The sequence below is a fragment of the Physeter macrocephalus genome, chromosome 18, assembly GCF_002837175.3.
Source record: "Physeter macrocephalus isolate SW-GA chromosome 18, ASM283717v5, whole genome shotgun sequence".
NCBI lineage: Eukaryota > Metazoa > Chordata > Mammalia > Artiodactyla > Physeteridae > Physeter > Physeter macrocephalus.
This window is the reverse complement of record NC_041231.1, coordinates 31,646,806-31,671,318: the sequence shown is the minus strand read 5'-3', so window position 1 is coordinate 31,671,318 and position 24,513 is coordinate 31,646,806. Positions and strand designations below refer to the sequence as shown.

General features: G+C 41.9%; 1 protein-coding gene across 8 annotated transcripts in view; it reads right to left on the bottom strand.

Annotated features, from left to right (window-relative positions):
- Positions 1 to 24,513, bottom strand: part of CADPS (calcium dependent secretion activator) — a 489,257-nt gene that overhangs the window by 79,613 nt on the left and 385,131 nt on the right. For 5 of the 8 annotated variants that reach the window (XM_024124106.1, XM_024124107.1, XM_024124110.1 and 2 more), the window contains 4 exons: positions 19,213 to 19,369; positions 18,024 to 18,165; positions 6,316 to 6,471; positions 2,161 to 2,308 (listed from right to left, as the gene is read on the bottom strand). In XM_024124106.1, the coding sequence (XP_023979874.1) occupies positions 2,161 to 2,308; positions 6,316 to 6,471; positions 18,024 to 18,165; positions 19,213 to 19,369 (603 nt within the window). Of the gene's footprint in view, positions 1 to 2,160; positions 2,309 to 6,315; positions 6,472 to 9,826; positions 9,974 to 18,023; positions 18,166 to 19,212; positions 19,370 to 20,586; positions 20,608 to 24,513 lie in introns of all 8 variants that reach the window. The other 3 variants (XM_024124104.1, XM_024124105.1, XM_028479465.1) reach the window with 3 other exon arrangements.

Genomic DNA, 24,513 nt, shown 5'->3' with positions numbered 1-24,513 from the left:
CTTTTTTTTTTTTTTTTTGCGGTATGCAGCCCTCTCACTGTTGTGGCCTCTCCCGTTGCGGAGCACAGGCTCCGGACGCGCAGGCTCAGCGGTCGTGGCTCACGGGCCCAGCCGCTCCGCGGCATGTGGGATCTTCCCGGACCGGGGCACGAACCCGCGTCCCCTGCATCGGCAGGCGGACTCTCAACCACTGAGCCACCAGGGAAGCCCGAGTCTGAGTTTCTTTTCAGGGTGATGAAAATGTCCTACAACCGACTGTGGTGATGGTTGCACAACTTTCTGAATATACTAAAAATGACTGAATCATACTTTTTAAAAGGGTGAATTTTACGGTATGTGAATTATATCTCAGTTTTTAAAAAGGAAGCTCAAAGCGAGAAAAATTTAAAAGGGATGGGACCCTGAAAAGTTTGAATTCAAAGGGATTTTAATGAACTTTAGAGATCACTAAAAACAGGGTTTTGACACTGGGCTCTGTGAAGCCTACGAGATTGTTCCGAGTTCCCCAGAGAAGTGCGGCGGGGGGTGGGTGCCTGGGGGGTAGTGTGAAGAGGAATACGGTAGTTTGGGCTCTGGGCCCCCTCTTCCTTGAATTCCTGCCCCCCCATTTCAGAACAGCTCTAATTTTATTCATTTCCTATGCTGGCCTTCTTGGTAAGGTTTGAAGAATTGACTCTATAGCTAAAAACAGCCTGAATGAAACGAGAATAGTGCTATCATTTTACAGATGAGGAAACTGAGGTTCGAAGAGGCCGAGTGACTTGATCAGGTCCAGTCTGCAGCACAGCCAGGGTAAGAGACCCAGGGTCTGGACATCCAACCCAAGCCTTCCTCAGGAGGCTGTCCTTTGTACCTCAGCTCTTCTCCTTAACTCTTTTTGGATACTGAGGCTCCAGGCCAGTGGTTCTCAAAATGCGGTCTCCAGACCAGCCAGGACCATAAGCGTCCCTGGGGAATTTGTCAGAAATGCAAATTCGTGGACCACACCCCAGACCTATCAGAAACTCGTGGGGTGAGACCCAACAACCTGGGTCTTAAGAAGCTCTCTGGATAAGTCTGATAGACCCTGAAATTTGAGAACTACTGCTCTAGATCATTCTCATGCAGCAAATGGAATCAGGAAAGAGAACCACTGGCACCTTGCATTTGACCCCAGGGCTTAGAACACAGCCCCTGGGGCAAGGTACCCAACAAGAAAATCCAGTCAGGGGCAGCAGCTAACAGGGATGCTTGAGGAAGCTGATCTGGAGGGGAAAGAAGGTTAGAGATGACCTTGCCAGGAAGAGAATACCACCAACCCACATTTAAAAACGGAAGGTGCCGAAAGAGAAAATAAATAACGAATAAGGAGCAAATATAATTTAGTAAAAATTCTCAGCATATAAGGCTGGTATCGTAAGATCTGATTTAGGAGCAATTTATGCCAATTGGCAACAACATGAGAGTTGCCAGAAATGTTTCTGAATTAATTCTAAATTGGTATATGAATATCTAGCTGGCTTAAGGCCATTGGAGAAAAATGATCATGATCGTCTTTAATCAAGCCCAAGTTGCTGTTTCTTTCTCCTTTACATTTTAAATACCACTTTGGAATTGGAAACTTAGCAAAGGACTAAACTTTTGGTCAGGGAAGAGTCACAATCAACTCAATCTAAGGAAAATGGAAAGCCTGTGATTTCTTGGAAATTCAAAGCTGCTGGCTGAGGACTGAGTAGCAGGGTGACCTAATATTATACATCCTGGAAGTTGCATGATGCTAGGAAGAGCTCTCTCCTGCTGTCCAGATGTTCAAAGTGATAAAATGCACTTCCAGTGTGAAAACGACTTGCATTCTGGCAAACAGATCTGTTGGAGATGCCAGCCTAATAAATAAGGTCAGCAAACTTCATCTGACTTAAGGGAACTTTACGGTCACCCCAACCCCAGCCAAGAATCACTTCCAAGTGACTGGCATAGTCATCAGCACATGCCTTAGAAATTTACTTAACAAATAGATACCAAACATTCATCTGTGGCTTAATCCACAAATGTTAGAGTATATTTCTGAAACTAGCAGACTAGTGTAGATGGAAGGAATTTGTGAAGTTTTCTTCTACATGATCAATGGAGGGGGGGGAGATCTGTATTTTTTTTTTTTTTTTTTTTTTTTTTTTTTTTTACCTCTTGGCCCATTTCCATGCTGCAAAGTTTTGTTGATTGAGCTTTGGCATCAACCATAACATTAAACATGGTGCATATTGACTGTGGGACTCGAAAATCTGTTGATCGACTGGTTTTTTGCAGCTTAACTTCAAATGCAATCCTGGTTCTATTAAAACAAAGTAGGAAAAGACCAATTCAGCATCCAGATGGCAGCAGGTGGAGGAGACATTTTCCGAGAGGTCAGTGAAAAAGAAAATTGAAGGCTGTAATCAGTTTCAATCGACAATGACTTCACATGTGTTCTTTTTAAAATGACTTTCCCAGCTAAGGAAGGCCTATTCACAGAGACAGCCATGTAAACCCCTCCTTTCTCTGCAGTACATGGAACACCTGTAGCTTGGCGTATTTCTGTCTATAGTTTACATGCTATGGAGAACCCTAATTGCACGAGAATGAATGAATGAACTAAAAACCAATTACAGCATTATAGCATATATAAGCTCTCTCATATTGGCAACCGACTACCTTGAATCACTTCATTAAAAAAACAGCAAAACCCCTCCCCCCAAAACAGCTTCTAATCTTCAAAAGCTTCAAGGGGGAAATATATTAAATTACACTTATTGTTTTGTTTGGTTTTTTTTTTTTCCTTTCCGGTTTTGAAAGAGAGTGACGTAAAAAAAAAAAAATTCAACAAGCTTATTATATTGCTTTAAAGACTAAAAAAATAAGATGGCTACCTTTGGGGAGGAGAGTGAAATTAGGAGGAGTGGTCCCAGGGGGCTTCCACTAATGTTCGTCTTGTTTGCGTGTTTTTGCAATGTCAATGTATTATTTTGTAATAAGAATATGTTATTTTTACAAGTAAAAATATCAGAATATACTTACCATTTCAAGAATCGTACAACGGTGGAAACGTAAGATGACATAATTTTGACACAGGCCAAATTATGATTCCCATCAACGTGCTAACTGCACACAGGAAAACCCTAGTCCGATATGGCCAGCTGGTAATACAGGGGTAAGATTTCATCCTTGATATCAGCATTGGAAAGGGGACCAGTTAGATTTTAAAAGGTTTCAGAGAAGTGGGTCACGTCATGACATGTCTTTAAAGAAAAGCACCTGGTTAGTAAGTGGTTCTATTAAAGCTCCTTTCGACCAGCGCATCTTTTCAGCATTGTTCACAGTCAGGTTCTGGAGATCATGCAGCCACCAGGAAAGCACTGCTTTAAGAGGTATTTGTAGCAGTTTTCTAACAGTGCATGGGGAGGACCACACAGCTAGTTAGCTCAGGAAAGGATGCCAGCTTGCTAACACACCCTGGGTGCAGGCAGGGAAGCCAAGTATAATTTCTAAGGTTGGAAGCCCAGTTCTTAAGAAAAAAACTTAAAAAAAAAAAAAAAAAAAACCTCTTAAAACACTCCTATATATTATATGATCATGTTAAAGATAAATGATCTTGGCTCCCAAAGACTCGGTGCACTGAAGAAGCTTTCTAATCATGATGATCATTTTAAGCTACGTTTAAAATACATCACTTTCTGGTTTTGTGAAAAGGGGGCCTGATGGGGACTGACTTGGACAGGTCCCTGTACTGATCTTCTGAGGTTTGTGTGCCAGTTCCGGCCCAATTTGAGAAATGGAAATGCTAAATAACTCCCTTACAATGAAGTAATCGTCTTCTGTTTTCACAGGAGAGCTGTTCATAGCCCTTGGAGTGTGCGGCTGTGAAAAGAGGAAGCTGAATGCAAAATTAATACGACTGATAGGGCTCCATGGGAAGGAAAAGCCAAGAATGGAGAGGTCACTTAATCCACTGACTCTCTGAGGGCAGTTAGGGTGCTTTATTTTGTGTGGAGCACAGGACCTGACACAGACCAGACCAGTGGCACCATCAAGTCCATCCAATGAACGGTTTCAACTGCTGAGAAACTTGGAAATGAGTGCCTGATTGACTTTTGGGCATTGCATATTTACATCCATGCAATAATGTCCTTGCCCTTCTAGAACAAGGCCCTTTTATTCTGTCCCAAAGAGGAAAGCAAATGTTCCAGGCTCTACTAATGTAGATTCTGTGTCTTACAACATCCAAGGACTTCTTCACATTTTACCTTCTGAATCTGGAGGTTTGGGGATGACATTTGCCCCTATGTTTGCCCTGATCTGCTTTTGTATGGGGCCTCAACTGAAAGGGACATGGGGGTATTTATGTGTCCAGTGCCAGGTGTACATGTGCAGCTGACCGACTTCTGTTCACAAAAGGTTACTTAACAGCCACTATGTGCCAGGCGTGAGGCGGGGACCCGGGGAGGGTGAGGAGTTCAAAATGAACAAGATACACTCCCTGCCTTTCAGTAGCTCACACTCTTGGAGGTGGCTGATCCATAAAGACACGTGGTAAGGAGAATCCCCTGGCGGTCCAATGGTTAGGACTCCGAGCTTTCACTGCCGAGGGCACGGTGGGTTCGATCCCTGGTCGGGGAGCTAAGCTCCTGCACACCAATGCACGTGGTAAGGGAGAAAACAGAGTCACTATCTACCTTTCACATCCCTATGTGTTCCCTTTTCCTCCCAGCATCTCCTCATGTCTTACTCCCTACTCAGAAGTCTGGCTTTTCAGAGAAGGACACACACGTCTTTCTGTACGATTGCGTACACAGATCAGAAGCTAGTAAGGGTTCTTTCTACTGCGTTGTAGACGCTAGTACAGATGAAGGGAGAACTTTTCACCACAGGGAAACTGCCCTGCAAGAAGTTTTTGGTGGGATGGTTTGGCCATAGGGAAAGGCTTACTTTTCCTAAAACTGCTACAGACCATGTAGGAAATGGTGGAATTCAAAACCCTAAGGAAAGATTTTGACCTTTGGTTTGAGAAATAGGCCTGCCTTTGCTTCTAAAACTGGAAAGAAAAGAGCAAAACACAAAATCTGAATCACCAGGATTTTAAGCTTCCAGAAGTGCCATCGGACACCTGCCCAGATTCCCCACAGCATGTGTCTCCTTTACCAATTCCTGACGAGATGCTCCCCTACCTGGGGCTGTGCAGGTCTTTTGCCCTTTTGGTTTCCAGTCTGAAGTGCTATTACTTCTCTTTTCTTCTTCCAAGATACAAAATAACGAACTCAGTTCACTCTCAGCCAAACCCAGCCCCCATCACACACAACTGATCCGTCAGCTAAGCTGTACAACATCTGGAGATCCAGAGTAGTCTGTGCTGCTTGGGGGATTTTGGGTGTTTTTGAATGAGGAAAAATAATGGAACTGTTCTGAACTGGAAAGGGAACTTGGATGTGTGTCTGGGGATAGACAGGGTGATGATAATGATGTCAAATCAGACGGATTTCACTTCTGCCTCGGATATTCAGAAATAGATACTCCATGAGGGAAGGGGTGCGATCTCCCATCCTTCCTGGCGTGCCAAGAACTTAGCACTGTGCCTGGCATACAGGAGAAGCCCAAACAATTTTTGTTGAGTGGATGTGCACTGTCCTCATTTTCTTCTTCTTTCTCAGGAAAGTCTACTTAGAAAGGTCAAATGCAGCATTCCCACCTCAATGCCATGGTGACAACCCAGGCAATGTGTAGAAAATCAAAATGCACATTTAATGTGCCATGCCCCTTTGTTGCTATCTAGTTAGATTTTAGGCAGGACAACTCATGGTTGGCAAATGGTACATGCTCAGTTCATATACACAGAGTGAATGATGTTGTGGCGGTCCTGCCCGCATTGCTGGAGAGTCAAGAGATGCCTGCTACCTGTACTGCATACGCTGGCTCTAGAACTGTACGTGCTTCTCCTTCGTCCAGCCAGCTATCCACCCATGCATACACTCAGATATTTAACAAATATGTATTAACTAAATATTTTGTGCCAGACACTTATGGGTATTGGGGATACAGAGACAAGAAGGACACTTTCCTCATGGAGCTAAATGAAAAAACTGGCAGGCATATTCTGTGCCATCCTTTGTTGGGTCTGGGACAGACGTGGGGAAGGTGAATAGAAGCTACAGTGAGGTGGTCACCACTCCAGCTGACTTTGACAAACAATCACCTTCTCCAAAACACTCCAAATTACGGCCAACTGTAAGAGTGGGAGCCCTCACCTCTCCCCAAGTCAGTGCCCAGCGGGGAAGGGGTGCCGAAACCTGTCCAGCCACCTATGCTCACCTTTTGACACAAGATTCAATCATGTCACTTGCCATCAGCTTTAGCCGTTGTTCCAGGTGCTTTCCAAACTCTTCTTCAGGCCAGTGCAAGTCCCGAATGAAGGTCTGAAGGGCATCAAGTTTCCAGAACAGATCTTCGGAAGTGCCTGATCCGTTACTGGCAGGATAAAAATTTGAAAACAAGAGTCACCCACTGGCCTAGGGTTCTGCAAAAGCTGACACAAGAACAGTTGGGGGCTGGAAGGCTTAAGGCAAACAGTGGCTTCAACATACAAAACGACGCATGTTGGCGGTGGAGGTGGGGGCGATCTCCACCGGCAGATTTTGAGTTTTACCATACGTGACTTCGTGGGCTTTGTTCGGCCAATTAGTCCAGACCAGTGAGAAGTCTGAGGAAGGTGCTGCCCCATAACTAGAACAAGGTATGGTAAAAATCAGCCTTCTTTTAATAACCACATTAACACATGTGATGATTCAGATGAAGGCCACGAACCAGAGGGAGAAGTAGGTCTCAACGGATAATAACTACATGGCAACATGCAGTTATTAGAATTCAGGGTTTCATGCATTTCCCCGGCTGCCCTCCAGAGCGGAGACCTCTTGGATACTGCACAAGACTTTCATTTGTAAAAGGACAGTGCTAACAAAGTGGTGAGCGAGGACCCGCTTTCTCTCTTGAAGAGCTGGAAGGAAATTGGGGTGACTCACGTCAAGCCGAGTCCACCTGGATACCTTGAATCCAAGATTCTCATTCAGTTTGGTTATCAGTCCAATTTGCACAGACCAGCCCGTTGCATAGGCAGCCCCAGGACGAGGTGGGTTGTGGGGGGAGGTGAGTGGACAAGGGATATTTGCAAAGCTTTAGGGCTCAAAACCTGAGCTCTTGTACCGTTGCACCATCTTACCCAGTCCTCTGTACAGATGGAGAAACTGGTCTTGATTCCTTTCTGTGCAATGACGTCTAAGAAACTTTTACCTGGGGCATCGACGGAAAGCCCGCGTACAGGAAATGCTCCACCTCTCACCCTCTTGCCCTTCCCTGGCTGGCTTTCTCTTTGGTAAGAATCCCATCGGCAGCTCTGTGGGGTGGCCACCTCCCACTCCCTTCCTCGCATACCACTAATGCTAACACGGCAATTTATAAAACGTCCAACATACCATGCATTACCACTTGTTCTGACATCGTCTATAGAAACAGATGAGAGTGGGTGTTTCTATTGTGACAGATGCCAGCTGCATTGAATTAATGCTTCAGAGAGAGAAATATAGCTAGTGCATAAAGGCATACACAGCTACTGCAGGGGGATGGGGGTAGGAGAAGACTCCCAACATGCCGGGAGGGAGCCCACGGCCTGGACCAACAGGGTAACGCTTTCAAGGACAGACCAGTCTGAGGTCAGTACGTAAATGTATCTGACACGAAGGAGCAGGTAACATGGAAACACGTCCTTAAAATGAAAGGTGGCAGAGGAGGAAACTGAAAATATGAAAAGATATAGAATCAGGCATTTCCTGGTGGGTGATCGAGAATCGACGCCTTCTTTTCAGATACGGTCGTAGGCACTGTTCAAAAGTGGGGGAATGCACTGTTTCTCCGTAAAAGTTCAGCCTTCCCCCCATCCCATCCTATGCTTGGGAAAAGAAACCCCAACTTTGCCTAGTCGAAACCCCGTTTTGGAACTGCATGGTTGTATGTTTTAAATCATTAAGTACATATGAATGCAATAATTGGTATTTATTACAACAACATTTTGACACCCATCTGGTTTCAGAGTTTCAAAAAATTCTTCTAGGGTTTTTTTTTTTTTTTCTTTCTCTTTGAAGAGCTTATTATTAAGTTTTGACATGAGGAAAAGAATATTTTCTTTTTATTTTTAAGATAAACTGTTAATGTTAAGGCAATAGCACCAAGATTATTTTGATTGTTGAGCAGTTACCAAAATGTGTTCCCACTTATGCCTTAATTAATTGAATGGAGACCATTATCTGCTTTATTACAATGTCTTGATTCATATCTTTTCAAAAACAATGTCACAGAACATGCACAGAGGGAGGTAAGAGAAGCTTTTGGATATTTATTTTTTAAGTTTTAACAGATACTACCTAATCTGACTTTTCATATAGTCATCTTAGCATGAATATGATTTATGGGGTTGTTTTAGAAGTTTTTTTGCCAGATACAAATTTTGGAGGTTTTTGTTTGTCTTTAAAAGAAAATCAGACTGACCAGATGATTTCATTGTGAACTTGTGAGCAAATATGGGTTTTTAAAAATATTAGGTAGCTTTGGAGAAGCCAAGTAGAGCAGTCATTGTAAAGTTCTGTTCTCTACCTGGGTGACTGCAGAAATAAAAACGTGGAGGGCCATCTTGACAAATGTGATTTTGAGATTTCAAAACATCACTGCCAGTTTCAGATCATTTTTTATTCCTTTGATAATAACAATTCCCTTTGAAAATGTGCCAATTTATTCTTTCAAGAAAAAGCTTATCTGGCCTATAATTAGCTGTGGTCTAAGAAAAGGATCAAAGGAGGGTATAGAATTGCTAAACCTTCTTTCACGTATTAAATCATGCATGTGGTTCTAATTTAATTTCCCTGAGGTAGGATTTCGGGGTGCTGGATCTTCTACTTGAGAAGGAAAGAAGGAGAGAGGATTCATTTCCTAAGCTAGAAGAAATGGCTTCTCAACCTCCACCCTCCAAACTGCCGGCTTTAAAGGGGTGACCTGACCTCCAAGGGAAACAAACCCCATGCATTGCTGGCATTTGTATGGATGAGTGTAGAGAGTGGCCCTACACTGAGACCACAGATGATACGGCTAGCCCCAAATTTAACTGCAGTGCATTCTCAAATTTAGACATCTTCTTGCTACCTAGATCTCAATGCTCCAAATTGTATTATGACCTTGGAATGTACCTTTACATAACATTTATGTTCCTAAGGCTTGATCCATTCAGAAATTTTCATTTAGCCCTGAACATACTGTTACTATATCCTGCCATTTGCTGACACCAGAAATATGCTTTATGGTTTAAACAGTCTCTAGGAATTTTTTATTAAAAAAAAAAAAAAAAAAAGCCCAAACCAGCTTCTAGGTAGGTGTGCTTTCCTCTTTGATTTGGATCAAGCCAGAAATGACCGGCTGGCCCAGCAAAGAGGTTTCCTGGACTATTTTTGGATGATTAACTCCTAAAGTCACGTCACCTGCATTAAAATAAAATAAAAAAATATACGGGAAGAAGCCTTTTGCAGAGGAATTCAGGAAGTGAAACACAGTCCTCAAACGTTCAGTGGGCGTTAAGACAAATTGTTAGTGCTGTATATATAGCAAACGTCTTACAAACGCGCTGCATGCCAGAAATAAACAATATTGTCTCTGTATGATCAGCAAAATATGTCTAATTATCCATCTCCATCTCCGTTATATAGGATGTATAGAAATAAACAATACATATCCATGCCAAGATCACTTAAATTTAAATTAGATCTAATGTGAACTGAATACACACTCAGCATCATATATAGCAGCCATCCATGACGGTGCCGAAAAAGTAGGCATTTGTGGGATGCCTAGAGGGATGTTAACTGGTAGATTTGGTACTTTGGGAAGGTTCACATTGGGTAGGTTCACATTGGGTAGATTACTGGTTAAACTCCTGTGGAAGAAACAGACAGAAAGAAAAAAATACCATCACAGTGACAATGCAGATGTGGCAGAAGCACACAACAGTCGTAAATAAATTGGCTAAGTCCACAGCAAGACGATAACGAAAACTTAAGCGACACGTTTCAGAAAGCAGCTTACGGATGGGGAGCTGTGGTGCGGCTCAGTGTTCAGAGAGAAATGATAAAAGTGAGTGGAAAAAAATTAACCACAGAGCGACTGAAAAGCGTGGACACTCATGGACGCCTGTATACAATGATCGTGTTATTTCAGTGCCTTTGTGAGGGGCCTTCAGTTTCCAAATCCATTGCCACAAGGGTCTAGACCTTGTCTCATACAAAGAACTTGAAGTTCACGGAATTCTTGGCGTCGCTGTGGCTAGGGCTGCGGTGAAGTAGCCGGGACTAATAGAAAGGGTGGAACACTTTAATTTTTTTCTTTTATTTACAAATTATTTTTGATGGAGGCACATTTCTTAAGTCAGAGAGTAGATACAAGGTGTAGCAGGAACTTTACCCAATTGAACGTATACTTAATGGTAATGGACAGAAATGGAATTCTTTCCAACCGCTACTTCTGAAGACAGGCGTATGTGCAATGGAGCATCAGGGTTGACGGCGAAGATGAAGGAATTGTATCAAAAAGAATGAATAGCTTTGCATAATTTTATAGAACGCTTAAAGAAAATGGAAACATCCCCTCCCGAACTAAGTCCAATTAAAGTGGAGAAGGGTTTACACTGAAAAAAAGGAAAAGAAAAGAATCCCAACTTCAGCTCATATAGTGAATTCTTTGACCACAAGTGGATCTAAAATGTGGCCTTCTGTCACAAGTAATTACCCTTGAAAGTGAGATAGAGACTGTGAGAAAGGGTGACAGGGGCTTCTGGGGGGTGATGGTGATGTTCTGTTTCTTGATCTGTGGGATCGTGACATGGATGTGTTCAGCTTGTGAATATTAATCAAGTTTTGTATTTTCTGTAAAAAGTTAAAATGTAAGGTAAAAATGATAAACAGTTAAAAATTGTGACCTCGTATCAGGTTTTGTTTTTTGAACAAAGATCGATCAACTGACGTGATGAAAGAGCGATGGATGGCTTTATGGGTAAAGAGAGAAAATAAAGCAAAACAAAAACCTCAGAGAGCATCAACCACATCTCTTTGGAGGGACTGTGTCATATACTGCTCAACCAGCTGGCACCTCGTGATTCTGTAGTGGCATTTCAAGGGTGTTCCATCCAGCCAAAGTCACTGGCACAGTGGAGCCCAGCCTAACTCTGCATCTGAGAGGAGCCTTCCTGTTTAAGTGGAGTTGACAGCATTTTGGCAAAGAAGTTGAGGTTTTCTTTTTGGATCTTGCAGAAGAGCAAGTTTTGCCAAAGCAGCTCTGCCCTGGGCAAGCTGTATTTGACTAACACAGCTCTTGCAAAGGCTGGAGCTGCCTCTGGGCTTGCTCAGGGGGGCAAGTCTCCTGATACACCCGAAATTTTGGACTCTAGAAATAGTCTGGACACCTGTCTCTCTCTAGAAATGAGCTACCCTTTCATGGTGGGAATACAGCCCCGGCTGGTGGATGGAAAAACCTAGAATGCAAAATTGCCAACCTGGCATTCTCTTCCTTAAGGGAAACAGGTGTCTCACAGGTTCATCCTTTACGCTTCACAGTTGGGGAAAGCCAATTACACTTCTCTACTTGGGAGGAAAGGGCGCTCTCGTGGGAACACTCAAGAGAAGATTAGCTAAAGCTGACTATTAAGTGGAAGGGAAAATGGAACTTTTCCTTCCATGTTTCTCTGTTTAACTGGGGAATCTGCCTTTGAATTCAGTCCCTGGTGGTTCTCAGTCTTAAACACTGCTATGGAACAAAACCGTTGGCAATTTCCACTGAGACATGTGTAAGCCTATATAAGCAAATGTGATCATTAAATGATACACACACTGAATATTGATCAAGGAATTAGGAGAGCCTTCGAGATGGCAGCCTGGAAAGTTAAAACGTCAATTCTGAGTGAATTAAAAGTAGCTAGGAACGAATAACATACAAACGTATGCAAAAGCAACTTTAAACATATTAGCGGTTGGTGGGCACACAAATTAGAAATGAGCTTCGTTTTAAACATGAAAACTTAATAAAATACTTAGATTAATCAAAACATATTGTATTTGTAAAATATGACATTTTGGCTGGATGGCTGCACTGCACTCATAGAAACATTTCCTTCCTGTGACACAGTTTCATGATCTACTTTTAAAAGGCTGAAGAAACGTGCTTGATATTTCTGCTCTTAGCAAAATAATATAGTGTATTACTAATGTTATTAATAATTCATTTGGCTATTAATAACTTATATTAATAACCAGAGAGACAATTCCAAGCAGTATATGTAAAAAGGGGGAATTTTCCTGTAGCACTCCTGGAGCTGCTGATGGATATAACAAACTATTACTTTAGAGGGTCCTTTAGCAACTACCTAAAAACAAGTCCAGCATGCTTATCTGTGAAAATCATAAGTGGATATCTCTGGATAGTGTAAGAAGTGTAAATTGCAATCCTGACAACAGATACATGTTAAAAATTAGACTCATTCATTTTGGGGACTGCTGAAAAAGGGTAGCTCCCATTCATATCAAAGGACCCATCCCTGGAGCACGGGATTAAAAAATTCTCATCTGCTCTCTCTCTCACACGGATGAAAGGTACAAATGTGTGCATGTCTCATCATTTCTACGGATGGCAGAGTCATTCCTTCCAGGATGAATTCTAATAAGGTTGGGTCTCTGTGCAGAGAGGATATGGTTGGGTCTTAAAGTCTTCTGCTTCGGATTTATGGATGGGGTTAGATTTAAGACACAGAATGCCTTCCACTTTGTGAGCCTTTTGTTGCATGGATATATGTGGTACATCTTGTCTTCCCTTGGTGCTCTGAACACTGAAACCCCTTTCCTGGCTTACTCTTAGGTCTAATCCCTACTTAGGGGTATGGGGCACTCTTTGATATCTTTCTAGAGTTTAGAGGGGTGTTTCTCAAGCTTTTATTTCCTACCACCACCAGATCCCCCAACTGCCTTCCCCGTGAAACTTTAATACCACCAATATACTGTATATCTGCTTATGCACTGTATATAGACCTGTGCTTTATACATATACACAACAAGAGGAAGATTTTTTTTGTTGCACACCCTCCTCCGCTGCCCCCCACCAAAAACCAATTTCCACCATCTTTGGGAGCTGTAAATCTCCTGTTCAGAATGCGTGACCTAGTGAACAAAGTTCTAAACCTCACGGGATTTTAGAACCTCCCAACTATCTCTCCAACCTTACAGCCTGTCTCCTTTATAATCCATGCTGGCCCAAACCATACATTCACTGTTTCTACTGCCTACCCTACTTTCCCCCCAATTTTACTTTTGCTCATGTTCTTTCCCAACATCCCTACCCCTTCTGAAACACTCTCCAAACTATTTCCTTTATGACTCCTCAGTGGAGGTTCATTCCCTTCTACCTATACCCTCATAAGTCTTGCTTATGTTCTTTGTACATTGGTAAATATTGAAAGTCATTTTTCTTGTGTGTGTGTGGTGCAGACCCAACCAGACTGAAATCCCAGATCAGGGGAATAGATCTTTCTTTTGCTTCCTTTCTCCCCATAGTTTTCCTGTGGTACTCTTACAATTTTCAGCCCGTAAGGGTTTCTTAATAAATGTCAGCTAATCAATAAATATTTATTGAACACCTGTCCCAGGCCTTGTTCTAGGTGTTAGGGAGGCAGTGCTGATTAAGTGTATATACGAAGTGAATACGGAAGATCACATTTCCTATGATGTTAATGATGGAAAGTCTGGGGTATTCAAAGTTCCTGTTTTACAAAGGAGGATACGGAGGCTCAGGAAGGTCATCTGACTTGCCCAAGATCACTCAGCAAATTACTGGCAGAGTTAAGAATTCTGACTCCTTGTCTAATACTTGTCTATTTCATACCAGGCCACCCAAGTACTGCTAAGGTATCCTTGGTCTGACATTTTATTATCATTAAGATAGTGACAGCTTTGACAATCTGGGAAAAGACGTTCCGAAAATACTTTTCACATGTCTGTCTCAGGCAGAGAGAGAGAAAGTGCACTTTGAGAAATGAGAAACCCAAGGTTTTCAGTGTGCATATATCAACAAGCAGTGTTTAGTTCTATAATTCAGAATCATCCTGACCTGAAATGGGCAACAGTGAAGCGTGGATTCCTTGTGCCTGGAAGTGTTTAAGTAGAGACTAAGAGACAACCTGTCAAGGAAAGAGTAGTGCAGAGGGCTTTCTAGACTTGGCAAGCTTTGGATTAGAAGCTTTCTAAGTTTTCTTCCACATAGAAGGTCAGGATGACTAGATGAGCAACAAACCAACTCTAAAGAGCTGGTAGAAGTGTGGTCCGTCTGTTAGGTAGGACCAAAAGCTCATATTCAGGGCTGCTGGGAGGGTTTTGAACAACCTGCCCAGCTGTGGGTGGTGGCGCTATGACGTGTCCTCATGGACCCCCGGAGAAGTCCATGGGGTCCAGCCTGGGCTTGCCCTCGAGAGGCTGACTATCTTCAGCTGTGGTTAGAAGCTATGGGATGACATTTTCCACAAAGGCCTAGAGATTCAAACCATGACCACCATGATCTGGCTTAATGGAAACAGAGATGCAGCTTCCCTCTTCTCTCCTCAGAGATGGAAGGCCACCCTTCTAGAGAAATAAGCAATAAGGACTCACATTTCACCCTTTCTATCAAATAACTTCAGTTGTATCAAGCCGAAATGATGATGCTATCTCTATTTTCTTTCATAGGACCATATTTTGAAATAAGAAGATCTGAACAATAAAGAATATTTAAAATCTGCTTTTAGCTACTTCGATATATTGGTAGCCTTTCCTTGTCAGAGTTGTTTTTCTTTAACATTTGAAATATTTTTTTAACTCTTGAACAACACGGGGCTTAGGGGCACTGACCCCTGCACAGTTAAAAATTCACATATAACTTTATATTTATCCCTTGTATCTGTGGTTCCTCCTATCTTCAGTTCTGTATCTGTGGATTCAACCAATCTCTGACCATGTAGGACTGTCATTATTTACTACTGAAAAAAATCCACATATAAGTGGACCTGTGCCATTCAAACCAGTGTTGTTCAAGGGTCAACTGTACTAGTTTTTCTTGAAGTAAGCTTTGCAATGCATTTCTCAGTCATTTTACCTATAATCAGGTACCTATAATCATGACTTTTGAAAAGTAGAAGAACAGAACTATTCAAGTATAAGAATTGTTTGAGAGAAGGGCTGTTGGGGGCACGTGTGTGTGTGTGTGTGTGTGTGTGTGCGTGTGTGTGTGTGTGTACACTGTGGGATCATGCGTCAAAATTAGAGAAGATTGAGCAAACAATCTATTTATCTAAGTCAGCTTCTTATTTTTGAGTGAAATTGGTGAAAAATATCCCCAAAAGATCATTCTTTACTTGGAAAAAAAAAAAAAAGAACCTCTGCTTCTTTATCAACCCTCTATCTAGTGGTTAGATAGAAGCTCATACTTTCTCTTGGCATAGTAAGAAGTAGAGAGATCTATTCCTTCCTATCACATAAGTGTGTTCCCACTTTTTTCATACCCTTCATTTTGTGCTGGCCATTCTGCAAATCTGTCCCATGGCATCCACATTGTGTTTTCAAATTAGCTAATAAAATGTAGGTGATTTCAAACAATTTTAATTTAGCTTATGTTTTAGTTGTCATTTTCCAATACCTCCACCTGCTCTGAAAAGCACGTACTATTTAGTATGAATTAAACAAACCACAGCCACATTCATGAGCCTCCAGCACAGTTTTGGACAGCCAAAAGCTAATTAAGAAATAAAACACATCCCTCTAAAATATTCTCAGGTTGTTAGTCACGAATGATCAATCCTTTGCTAATTTTCCGATCTTTAAATTACTGATCCGAGAGTTCATACTTTATTTTTTTTTCACTCCTTAAAACAACCCTGAGAAAACATTCCCAGACTAAGACCTCCAATTGTGAAAATGATTTCAAGTCTATGTGTACTTCTGACTGATCAAATATACGTTATGGTTCAGAAGGCATAGCAGTCATTAGCTTGGTTTCTAAAGAATTTAACATGTTATAAAATGACTTCAGTGACATTATCACAGAGCTTCATGACAATTCTCAGACACTGAGTAGAGATGTTTTTAAAAATTAGTTTTACAGATGAGAAGACAGAGAGGTTTAAGCCCTTGCCTTCTGGCTAGAAACTGGAGAACAAGCCCCCTACCTCTAGGGCTCCTTAAGAAACAGGGAAGGATACCCATCATTTCCTCCTGCGTGTGTTGGGGTAGTGGCCTTCACATTTAAACCCAAGCAAGTAAATGCTACTTCAAGACCATTGCTACTTGCAAAATGTGAATATTACTCATTTTAACCTTTTCCTTTTTCACAACTGTTCTGCACAGGACAACTGTCTTGATTCAAGTGAGCATTTAAAAAAAATACAATCACTCATTCATGCTTTATCATCAAGGGTCCCGGTTCTATTCTCATGAGCTGAAAGTCAGCAGGGCCATATTAAGAGACTGTTATAAACCTGAGAATTACAAGCTAAAATTTACATATCTTGGTACTTACAAATGAAGAGCTACTGCCTATTAACCTGCTCAGTAGGGCAAGTCAAGAAACTTCTCTTGTGGCTCAGATGTGGAAAGGGGGATGGACTGAAAAAGCTATTTTGCTTTGATTTATGAGTCAGAATTTTATTCAGTGTAATATTAGAAGGAGGGTCTCAATTCAGAAAACTGCTTAAAGACAGGGCACAAGTTAAGGCTTCCAAACTGAGAAAAGGCTTTTGACGATCTGTTCTGGAAGTGCCTGGCAGTGTGCTGTGCATACCCCCCTTTGCTCCATGCTGGTTGCCACATTCCGCAGATGTAAAGGACCAGAAAGAAGAAAATGCTTTTTCCTACAGGAAAAAGGGAATCTAACAGAGCAAAGCTACTATCAGGCTTTACTGGAGATTTTCAAACCATACCAGAAAATCCTCTCCGCCTAGGAGTTCTCCACTTCTCCAGAAAGGGGAGTCTGAGACTGACCCTCTGGCAGCCTTGAGTGACAGCCCTCCTCCTTGCTGGGGAATGGAGGTGGCACCAAATCTGCCACACATTTCAGATAGGATCTATTTGCCAAGCAATTATGGAAATTGCCAAATTCACGACCTACAGGATTTCCTGTAATTGGTCCTACAGGGTAGATATCCCATTTTAAAAAAAAAAGTAGTGTGGTCAAATACATTTAGGAAACTCTGGATTAAGCACAGTCAAACAAGTTTCTGTCTGACTATATTCTTCGAGTTTTGAAATATGCTGGTGTACTCTGAGGCTCTCCAGGAGACAAGGGTGTGGGGTAGATGAGTGGATACACAGAGCTTCCTAAATATATCTGGCCACAGAGTCCTTTTCTTGAGGAGAGTCTCAAAAGCCTAGACCAGGAAATGACAAACTCTGGCCCACAGGCCAGCTTCCTGTTTTTGTAAATAAAAAGTTTTAGGGGAACACAGCCAGCTTGTTCATTTACCTATTGTCTATTGCGGCTTTTGTGCTACACAGTAGAGTTGAGACTTGACAGAGATCATGCGGCTTGAAAAGTCTAAATATTTACTATCTGGCCTTTTACAGAAAAAGTTTGCTGACCCCTGGCCTAGACCCCTATGGAACACACTTTGGGAAACATCAATACCTAGGGATAAAACCACTGCAGTAAGATACACAGTACAAATATCACAGCCAGGTTTATATCCCGCATTGCTTATTTATCTTGTGCAATAAACCAAAGATTCCATTTCATAAAACATTTCTCAATCTCTTCCCCCCTCCCCTCCTTGGACAAAGAGGCTATGGGCATCATAGTTGGGAGTATGGTGTTTGCTCTCTATCCATGTGAACAATGAAAACCATGAGACACCATTAATCCATTTCTGTATGACTCTGCAGCCATTTGCACCCAAACTCCGATGGTATCAAAAGAGGTTTCCTTACTTGACTGGTTCCCATGACTCCCGCTCAAAGCCCCTGTGAATGGATTGTGCAATTGAGGACTCCATCAAATCCACATATCTAACCACAAGTGGGGCAAACAGGTCTTGCAGGTGTTTGTGAAATTTTCCATTGCACAAATTATCTAGAACAGATAAGCAAAAGCTCGGTAAGAATCCACAGTTGCTCCATCAGCATACAACGTACACATAGAGAGGACTGTCTTCTACATTAAATATACCGCTTCTAAAAAAAAAGCCAGAAGGAAGAAGGAGGAGGAAGAGGAAGAGGAGGAGAAGGAGAAGAAAGGGAAAAAGTACGTGAGCGGCATCATGCTTCAATCTGCGTGGAAGGAAAATGGAATTCAAAAACCTTTTACCCATCTGTGTCACTCTTCTAAAAAGGGGAAGAAAATAATGCCCCCGGGCTTCTCTCGTGGCTCAGTGGTTGGGGGTCCGCCTGCCGATGCAGGGGACACGGGTTCGTGTCCCGGTCCGGGAAGATCCCACACGCCGCGGAGCGGCTGGGCCCGTGAGCCATGGCCGCTGAGCCTGTGCTCCGCAACGGGAGAGGCCACAGCAGTGAGAGGCCCGCGTACCGCAAAAAAAAAAAAAAAAAAAAAAAAAAATATTGCCCCCTTAAAGAACAACAAAAGCAACAATTGATACTTTTTTCTTTTTTTTTTTTTAGGTTTTCTTTGCACCTGCTCCCTTTCTTCCCCTTACGTTACCAGGAAGAAAGAACATTCTGTACCCCTCTCTTCTGTCATCACTCTCCCTGGGGAGGAAGGTCTATTTTATGGCTATGTGTTGCTGTAAGATACTTGGAAATGCTTGGGGTGTTACTTAGCAAGAAACTGTTTTTCATCTAGAAAGCATCTTTTGATAAAAATTCAAAATGTGTAGAGGTCAATTTAGCTTGTTCAAGAGCAAATAAAACCCACAGGCACGGGCACCACTTTCTCACTGCTCTTGGGTTCTTCTGTCTAGTCAACAGAGGGCTTCCCTGCAACAGGACGCTTGTCGGAAGAAAGGGAATTTCATCAGCTGTAAGGTTTTTGGTTTTTTTTTAAGTAATCATAAAACTATGAAGAGCTGTGTCCAACCTGTAGTCTGCCCGGCATAAAGACGTTTCAGCGATCTGTTAACTGCACACTACTTAGGAAAGTCAGACAGTCAAAGATGATACATACAGTCGGTCCGGAGAAAATCATTCAGCAGCTGAAACAGTGGAAAACTGTCCCATGTGTCTGGGGGCTGCACCTCTAGCGCTGCATCCATGTCCACTGCAAAGAGTGAGAGGAACGTCTCGGCGTGTTCCACCATCAAGTCTGACCACCACGCAAAGGCCTTTGAAATGTGGCAGAGAAACAACAGAAAAGGGACGATGAGCTTCTGTCTCTGACCTAAGTTGTGAAGTCAAGGCCTGGCTGTTCAAGATTCACTGTGCATCCAGCAGGGTTTGGTAATTTTATTGTAAAGAGAACAGCTCTTTTGGATAGAGTTGGGCCTCTATGTGTCCCAAGGCAATGCTTTTCATGATTCCAAGCCTGCCTTAGAAAGTCTTTACTCTGACCTACCGGTCAGAGGATGTAGCTGTAGAAATGACAGGTGTGGAACTTCTGTTCAATTTACAATAACTCAGTACGTTTTGAGTCATGCTCTTTATCACTCTTGTTGGCTAGTTCTTGCTCTAAAATATTAGAATTGGGGAGTTTCTTCACTGTGTTTATGGGTTTTCTGCTGGTCTAACTTGAAAATAGGCAATTATCATTGACTTATATCTACGCATCTGGGGCTTAATTGTCTGTGGTCTCATACAAGCTCAGCAACTCGTGTTTCCCTACACAATGGAAACGTTACTCCTATTTCACACCAAGGCGAAGGAAACCATTGTTGCAATTGTCACAAAACTTTTGAGTCGAAATCTCCTTAAGCAGGGAGCCTCCGGTTTTGCATCCTGTCCGTAGGAAAGATCAGGCTTTAAGCTAGGAGACACTCAGTAAGATTAGGACTTACTTTTCTGAGGGCTGGACACGTATGTACATTGAAAACCAAAAATATCAGTGAAGTAACTCATTTTCATGCACGTGGGTCCTTGGAAATCATTGTGCAGGGTCTCAGAGGTGACATTCACATCAGATGGGCCAGATGTGAATGCAATTCAAAGGCGTGCATGCATGTTGACTAATCATTTCTGGCAGGGGGCATGCAGAATGAGTGGCAGTGTCAAGAGGCCCCCCCTCTTTTTTTCTTTTGCTGATTTCAAAGAGAGCAGAAAAACAAAAACAAATTGCCAGCCCCTTCTATTCCCCCACCTCCCCACCCAGTGCTGTAAAGTATTTATTTACATGGGAAACACTTTCCAGAGCATTCACCAAAAAAAAAGATGAGAAGGCATTTGGAAACATGAAAGATGATTATGGAAATAATTCCATAAATGAAAGAGTTTGTTCAATGGCCAAGCTCTTCTGTGATCTATTAGTTATTTGGGGATATTCTAACAGCCACCAGGAGGCAGAATAGGGGTCCACCTCTCTTCTTTCATGAGATTTCATTTTACTTACTTCTCCTTTATCAACATGTGGCTGGGTTGCAAATTAAATGGAAAAAATCAAGTCATGGACCATTCTGCAAGGTCAGCTTGGCTGGAAATAGACACCTGCTGTTTCCATTTCAATTTGACAGTAAAACCTCACTGATTCAGAGTAATGGGAGAGGAGAGATGCTAGTCTGTCAGCAAAAAAACCTAAATTACTGGGCTTTCTAAAAGAGAACTATCCTTTTGCTGCTTTCTGTATCCAGTCTGTACCAGGGCACCCAAGTAAAAGGTATTGATTATCATATAAATGTATCATAAATGTAGAATAGTTTTGTAAAAAAAACTTCTAATAATTGTAGATAAATTGACCTATAAATTGAAGTCAAAGAGAGGGAAGCTTTAATTTTATAGATCCTGGGATGAAACTTGGAAGACGAGCCTTTAGAATTTCTAGAGAGAGTTGAGACCATGTCAAATATTTTACTTAGGAGAAATTAAAAGAGCCACATCTACAACTGAATTGTCACAAATTAAGAGTAGTTGGGTCTGAATCGATGAGGTTTTATTGTAGTTTTACCACCTGCGGATGAGAGCCCTGGGTTTTGGGGCTTGTTCCACTGACTACGTGGCTAAATCCAGCAGAGGAAGAAACCCTCAACCCCACCGCAGAGCTCTTCTAGCCATCTACCTACTAGGCAAGGATCTTCTAAATATTGAAACTTGCTGGAGTCCCACTCCTGCCCCCCAACCCTATGTGGAGGGCTGACTCTCATCATCCCTGACGCAGGATATTTGCAAAACTCACAAAGGCACACCAAATACTGGCTGGTACTTATTCTTTAGTTATTTATTTCACTTTGCATCTTCAGGGTGAGTCCAAGAAAATAGTTACTAGAGAGACTGAATTGCCTTCCCAGACACAATTTTGCTCTAGGATGACAAGAAAAAAAAAAAAATGAGACAAAACAAATAACAAATCCTAAATGCCTGTAATTAAAAATTTCTCAGCCCAACCTCATACCTGGTTCTTACCAGCTTTATTGAAAAGCTGCAAACCAGAGGCCATAAGAAGCACCTATGCCTACTACCTACAGAAAATTTAGTCCCTTGTCAGAATTTGATAAGGTATTGAGAAATTATCTACAGATGTTATATTAATAATCACATAGATAGGTAGCCCTACAAAGAACAATGACTACTGTGATATGAATTATCACCATGGAAGTGTGGCAGAGGAACATAGGATTCTAGTGAAGGAAGAGAATTTAAATGGGGGGGGCTGGGTTGTCGGAGATGTGAAGTCTAAATTTATTTTTCTACACCCAAGGTATTTCTTTCAGAACCTCAAAATCAAACCTGACTCTCTGAGAACGAGAAAAAGATTCAGGCAAGGGCAGTAATCACCAAAAAGCCATATCATAATTTTAATCAAACGAACAGAGGCTGTGTATCTAGGGTGGGCAAGGCAAAGGTTTAAAATAAAACAACAACAACAATTATATTTATTTATCTTATACTTGCTCATACAGGTGAATGCTATTTTTGTACATGAGCTAACTCAATGTCTGTGGGTGTCTAAAGTCTTCAGAAACCTTTCCCAAAGACAAGAAGGAGTTGTACTTTGGCTTCTAAATACTTACCCAGTGCTTTTCATTATGAAAAGGCAAAGATGTATGCTTTAGGGGTACAGTCAGCCACGCTGAACACACTCTATATTTTGTACACAAACTACATGTATATATGTACCCCTCTGTGTACCACAATACATATATACATATACATACGTATACATAGAGAGAGAGATTGGGCAAGTGAAGCAACAGTGCATGAAGGCATAATTCCTGCGTGTGTGCAGGTGTGTGTGTGCACATAATTTAGGCTCTGAGAGCAGAATTAAGCTGTAATTTAGAGATACGAGTGACAACTTCTACCATGTACTGCACGTGTGTATACATGACATAGTCTTACCTGGGGGGAGTTTTTTTTCTCCTGAAACCGTTAATTACTTTATATTGGATTTCAAAATCGTTTTAAGGCTTATTGATTTTTTGGGGGGAGGCAATTCTACCTGTCACTTTTATTTGTGTGGTGGTGTCACCAAACAGCGTGACCACACAGCCAAGATCCACGCTGAGGATTTAGTGATCTTCTAGAGTTTATCGAGCACCCAGAGAAGATGGCAGTTGAGTACTGGCCAGTAGAAAAAAAAAATTCATCTTTCATCCTTTTGGCAGCAAAACCTCATCCTCAGCGTGCCAGGGCAAATTCTACTTCCTTGTTTACAGCCCAGAGGCTCTTGACTAGGCTTTACCATGAAATCAACTGGGCAGCTTAAAAAATTACCAGTACTCGGCCCCTCCCTATGAGATTCCAATTAATTGAGCTGGGGTGAGACCCGGGCATCAGCAATTTTTAAAAGCTTCTGAGGTGGCTGAAATCTGTACGTGAGCATTGAGAACAGGTGGTGAGGCCTTTCTGGCCCACTCTACCATTCAAACCCAACCTCCTTCCAGCATATTCTGTCTGTGTCATTCATTTGGTACATTCCACGTAGGTTTTGTCCTTTTTATGATTACACATTCATATATTTTGCTTCCTTAGTGACGTATTCCTAATAATACAATAGCCAAGCTTTGTGGAGTGCTTACTATGTGTCAGGCATAATACTAGATGCATTACTATGGGCCTTCCATCCCAATGACTATCTGAGGTCCATTCTATGACTATCTCCAATTTACAGCATAAGAGAGGTTAAGCAACTAGGCTGAGATCACAAAGCAAGAAAGCAGCAAAGCTGGACTTCAAACTCAACCGCAGAGCCTGAACTCCTGGCCACTCCGCATACTACCGCCTGAAGGTCAAGACTGCCTGATGCCTCCTTGTCCGTCAAAAGAGCACTGAGGTAGCTGCCTCAGTGCTTAGCAGACAGGTAGTTTTTGATTGATTGAGTAATGAGGTTTTGTGACTGGGTGAAATGACGAATTCAGGAAATAATCCTGTACGTTGATCTAAAAGCAAACTGGGTCTCCGAATTCTAAAGTATGCTGAAGGTTTCATTCCTAACTTCTTCTTTTTCAGTTATACATATACATATTTCTATTCTTTTTCAGATTCTTTTCCCATATAGGACATTCCTAACTTCTAAAGTTAATAAACAAGAAAAGAATTGAATTGATTTCTACCCTAGTTAAGAATGGCTTTTGACTATGTAAGATTAAAATATTTTTGTGATGATGGTTATGAGGGCAGTTTAAGATGGTGATTAGCACATAGTGAAAAAGAGCTTTCTGGAAAAGTGAAAAAAAAAAAGTCTTCTTTGGATTATCAACTTTTCTTTGGTACCCCTTGTGAGTAATTTGGGAAAACATCCACCTTTCTCAGACTGCAGCAGCCTCAGAAAATAACTTGATTGAATCAAACATATAAGTCCATGTTCTTCTTCTATCATTCACTTAAAGAACAACTGTAAGTGAGGAAAACCATTTTCTTTGTATCCATGTCTTCGAAAATTTGGTCTGACATCTTGGGAAAAGCCTCAATACCCACAGCAGGGGAGGGATGGCCAGACCCCTCTACGCCTCTGGAGATGATTTTGTGGACACCCGGAAAGAACATACTTACCATCACTTGGACCCCAGATGCCCCTAATCTGAAAAGCACGTTGCACAGGATAGAGCAGAAAAAAATTCTAGCCCAGCTTAATTTTATGTCTGAAGGTGAGTCCTAAGTTTTTACGTTTAGAGTGTGTTGATTTAGCCCCTCTTCTCACTCTCGGCTGTGCATCTGCTGGGTGCTGAAGGGGTTAGTTGTACCTGCCTCAAGGGGTCTTCACCCCACTCCAGAGAGGGTTTTGGGGGAAATCACGATTCTCTGGCACTCTCTCTGTATATAAATCCTGTATATATGGTTCACATACAGACAGCTGTAGAGGAAGATTAGTATCACTCTGGCT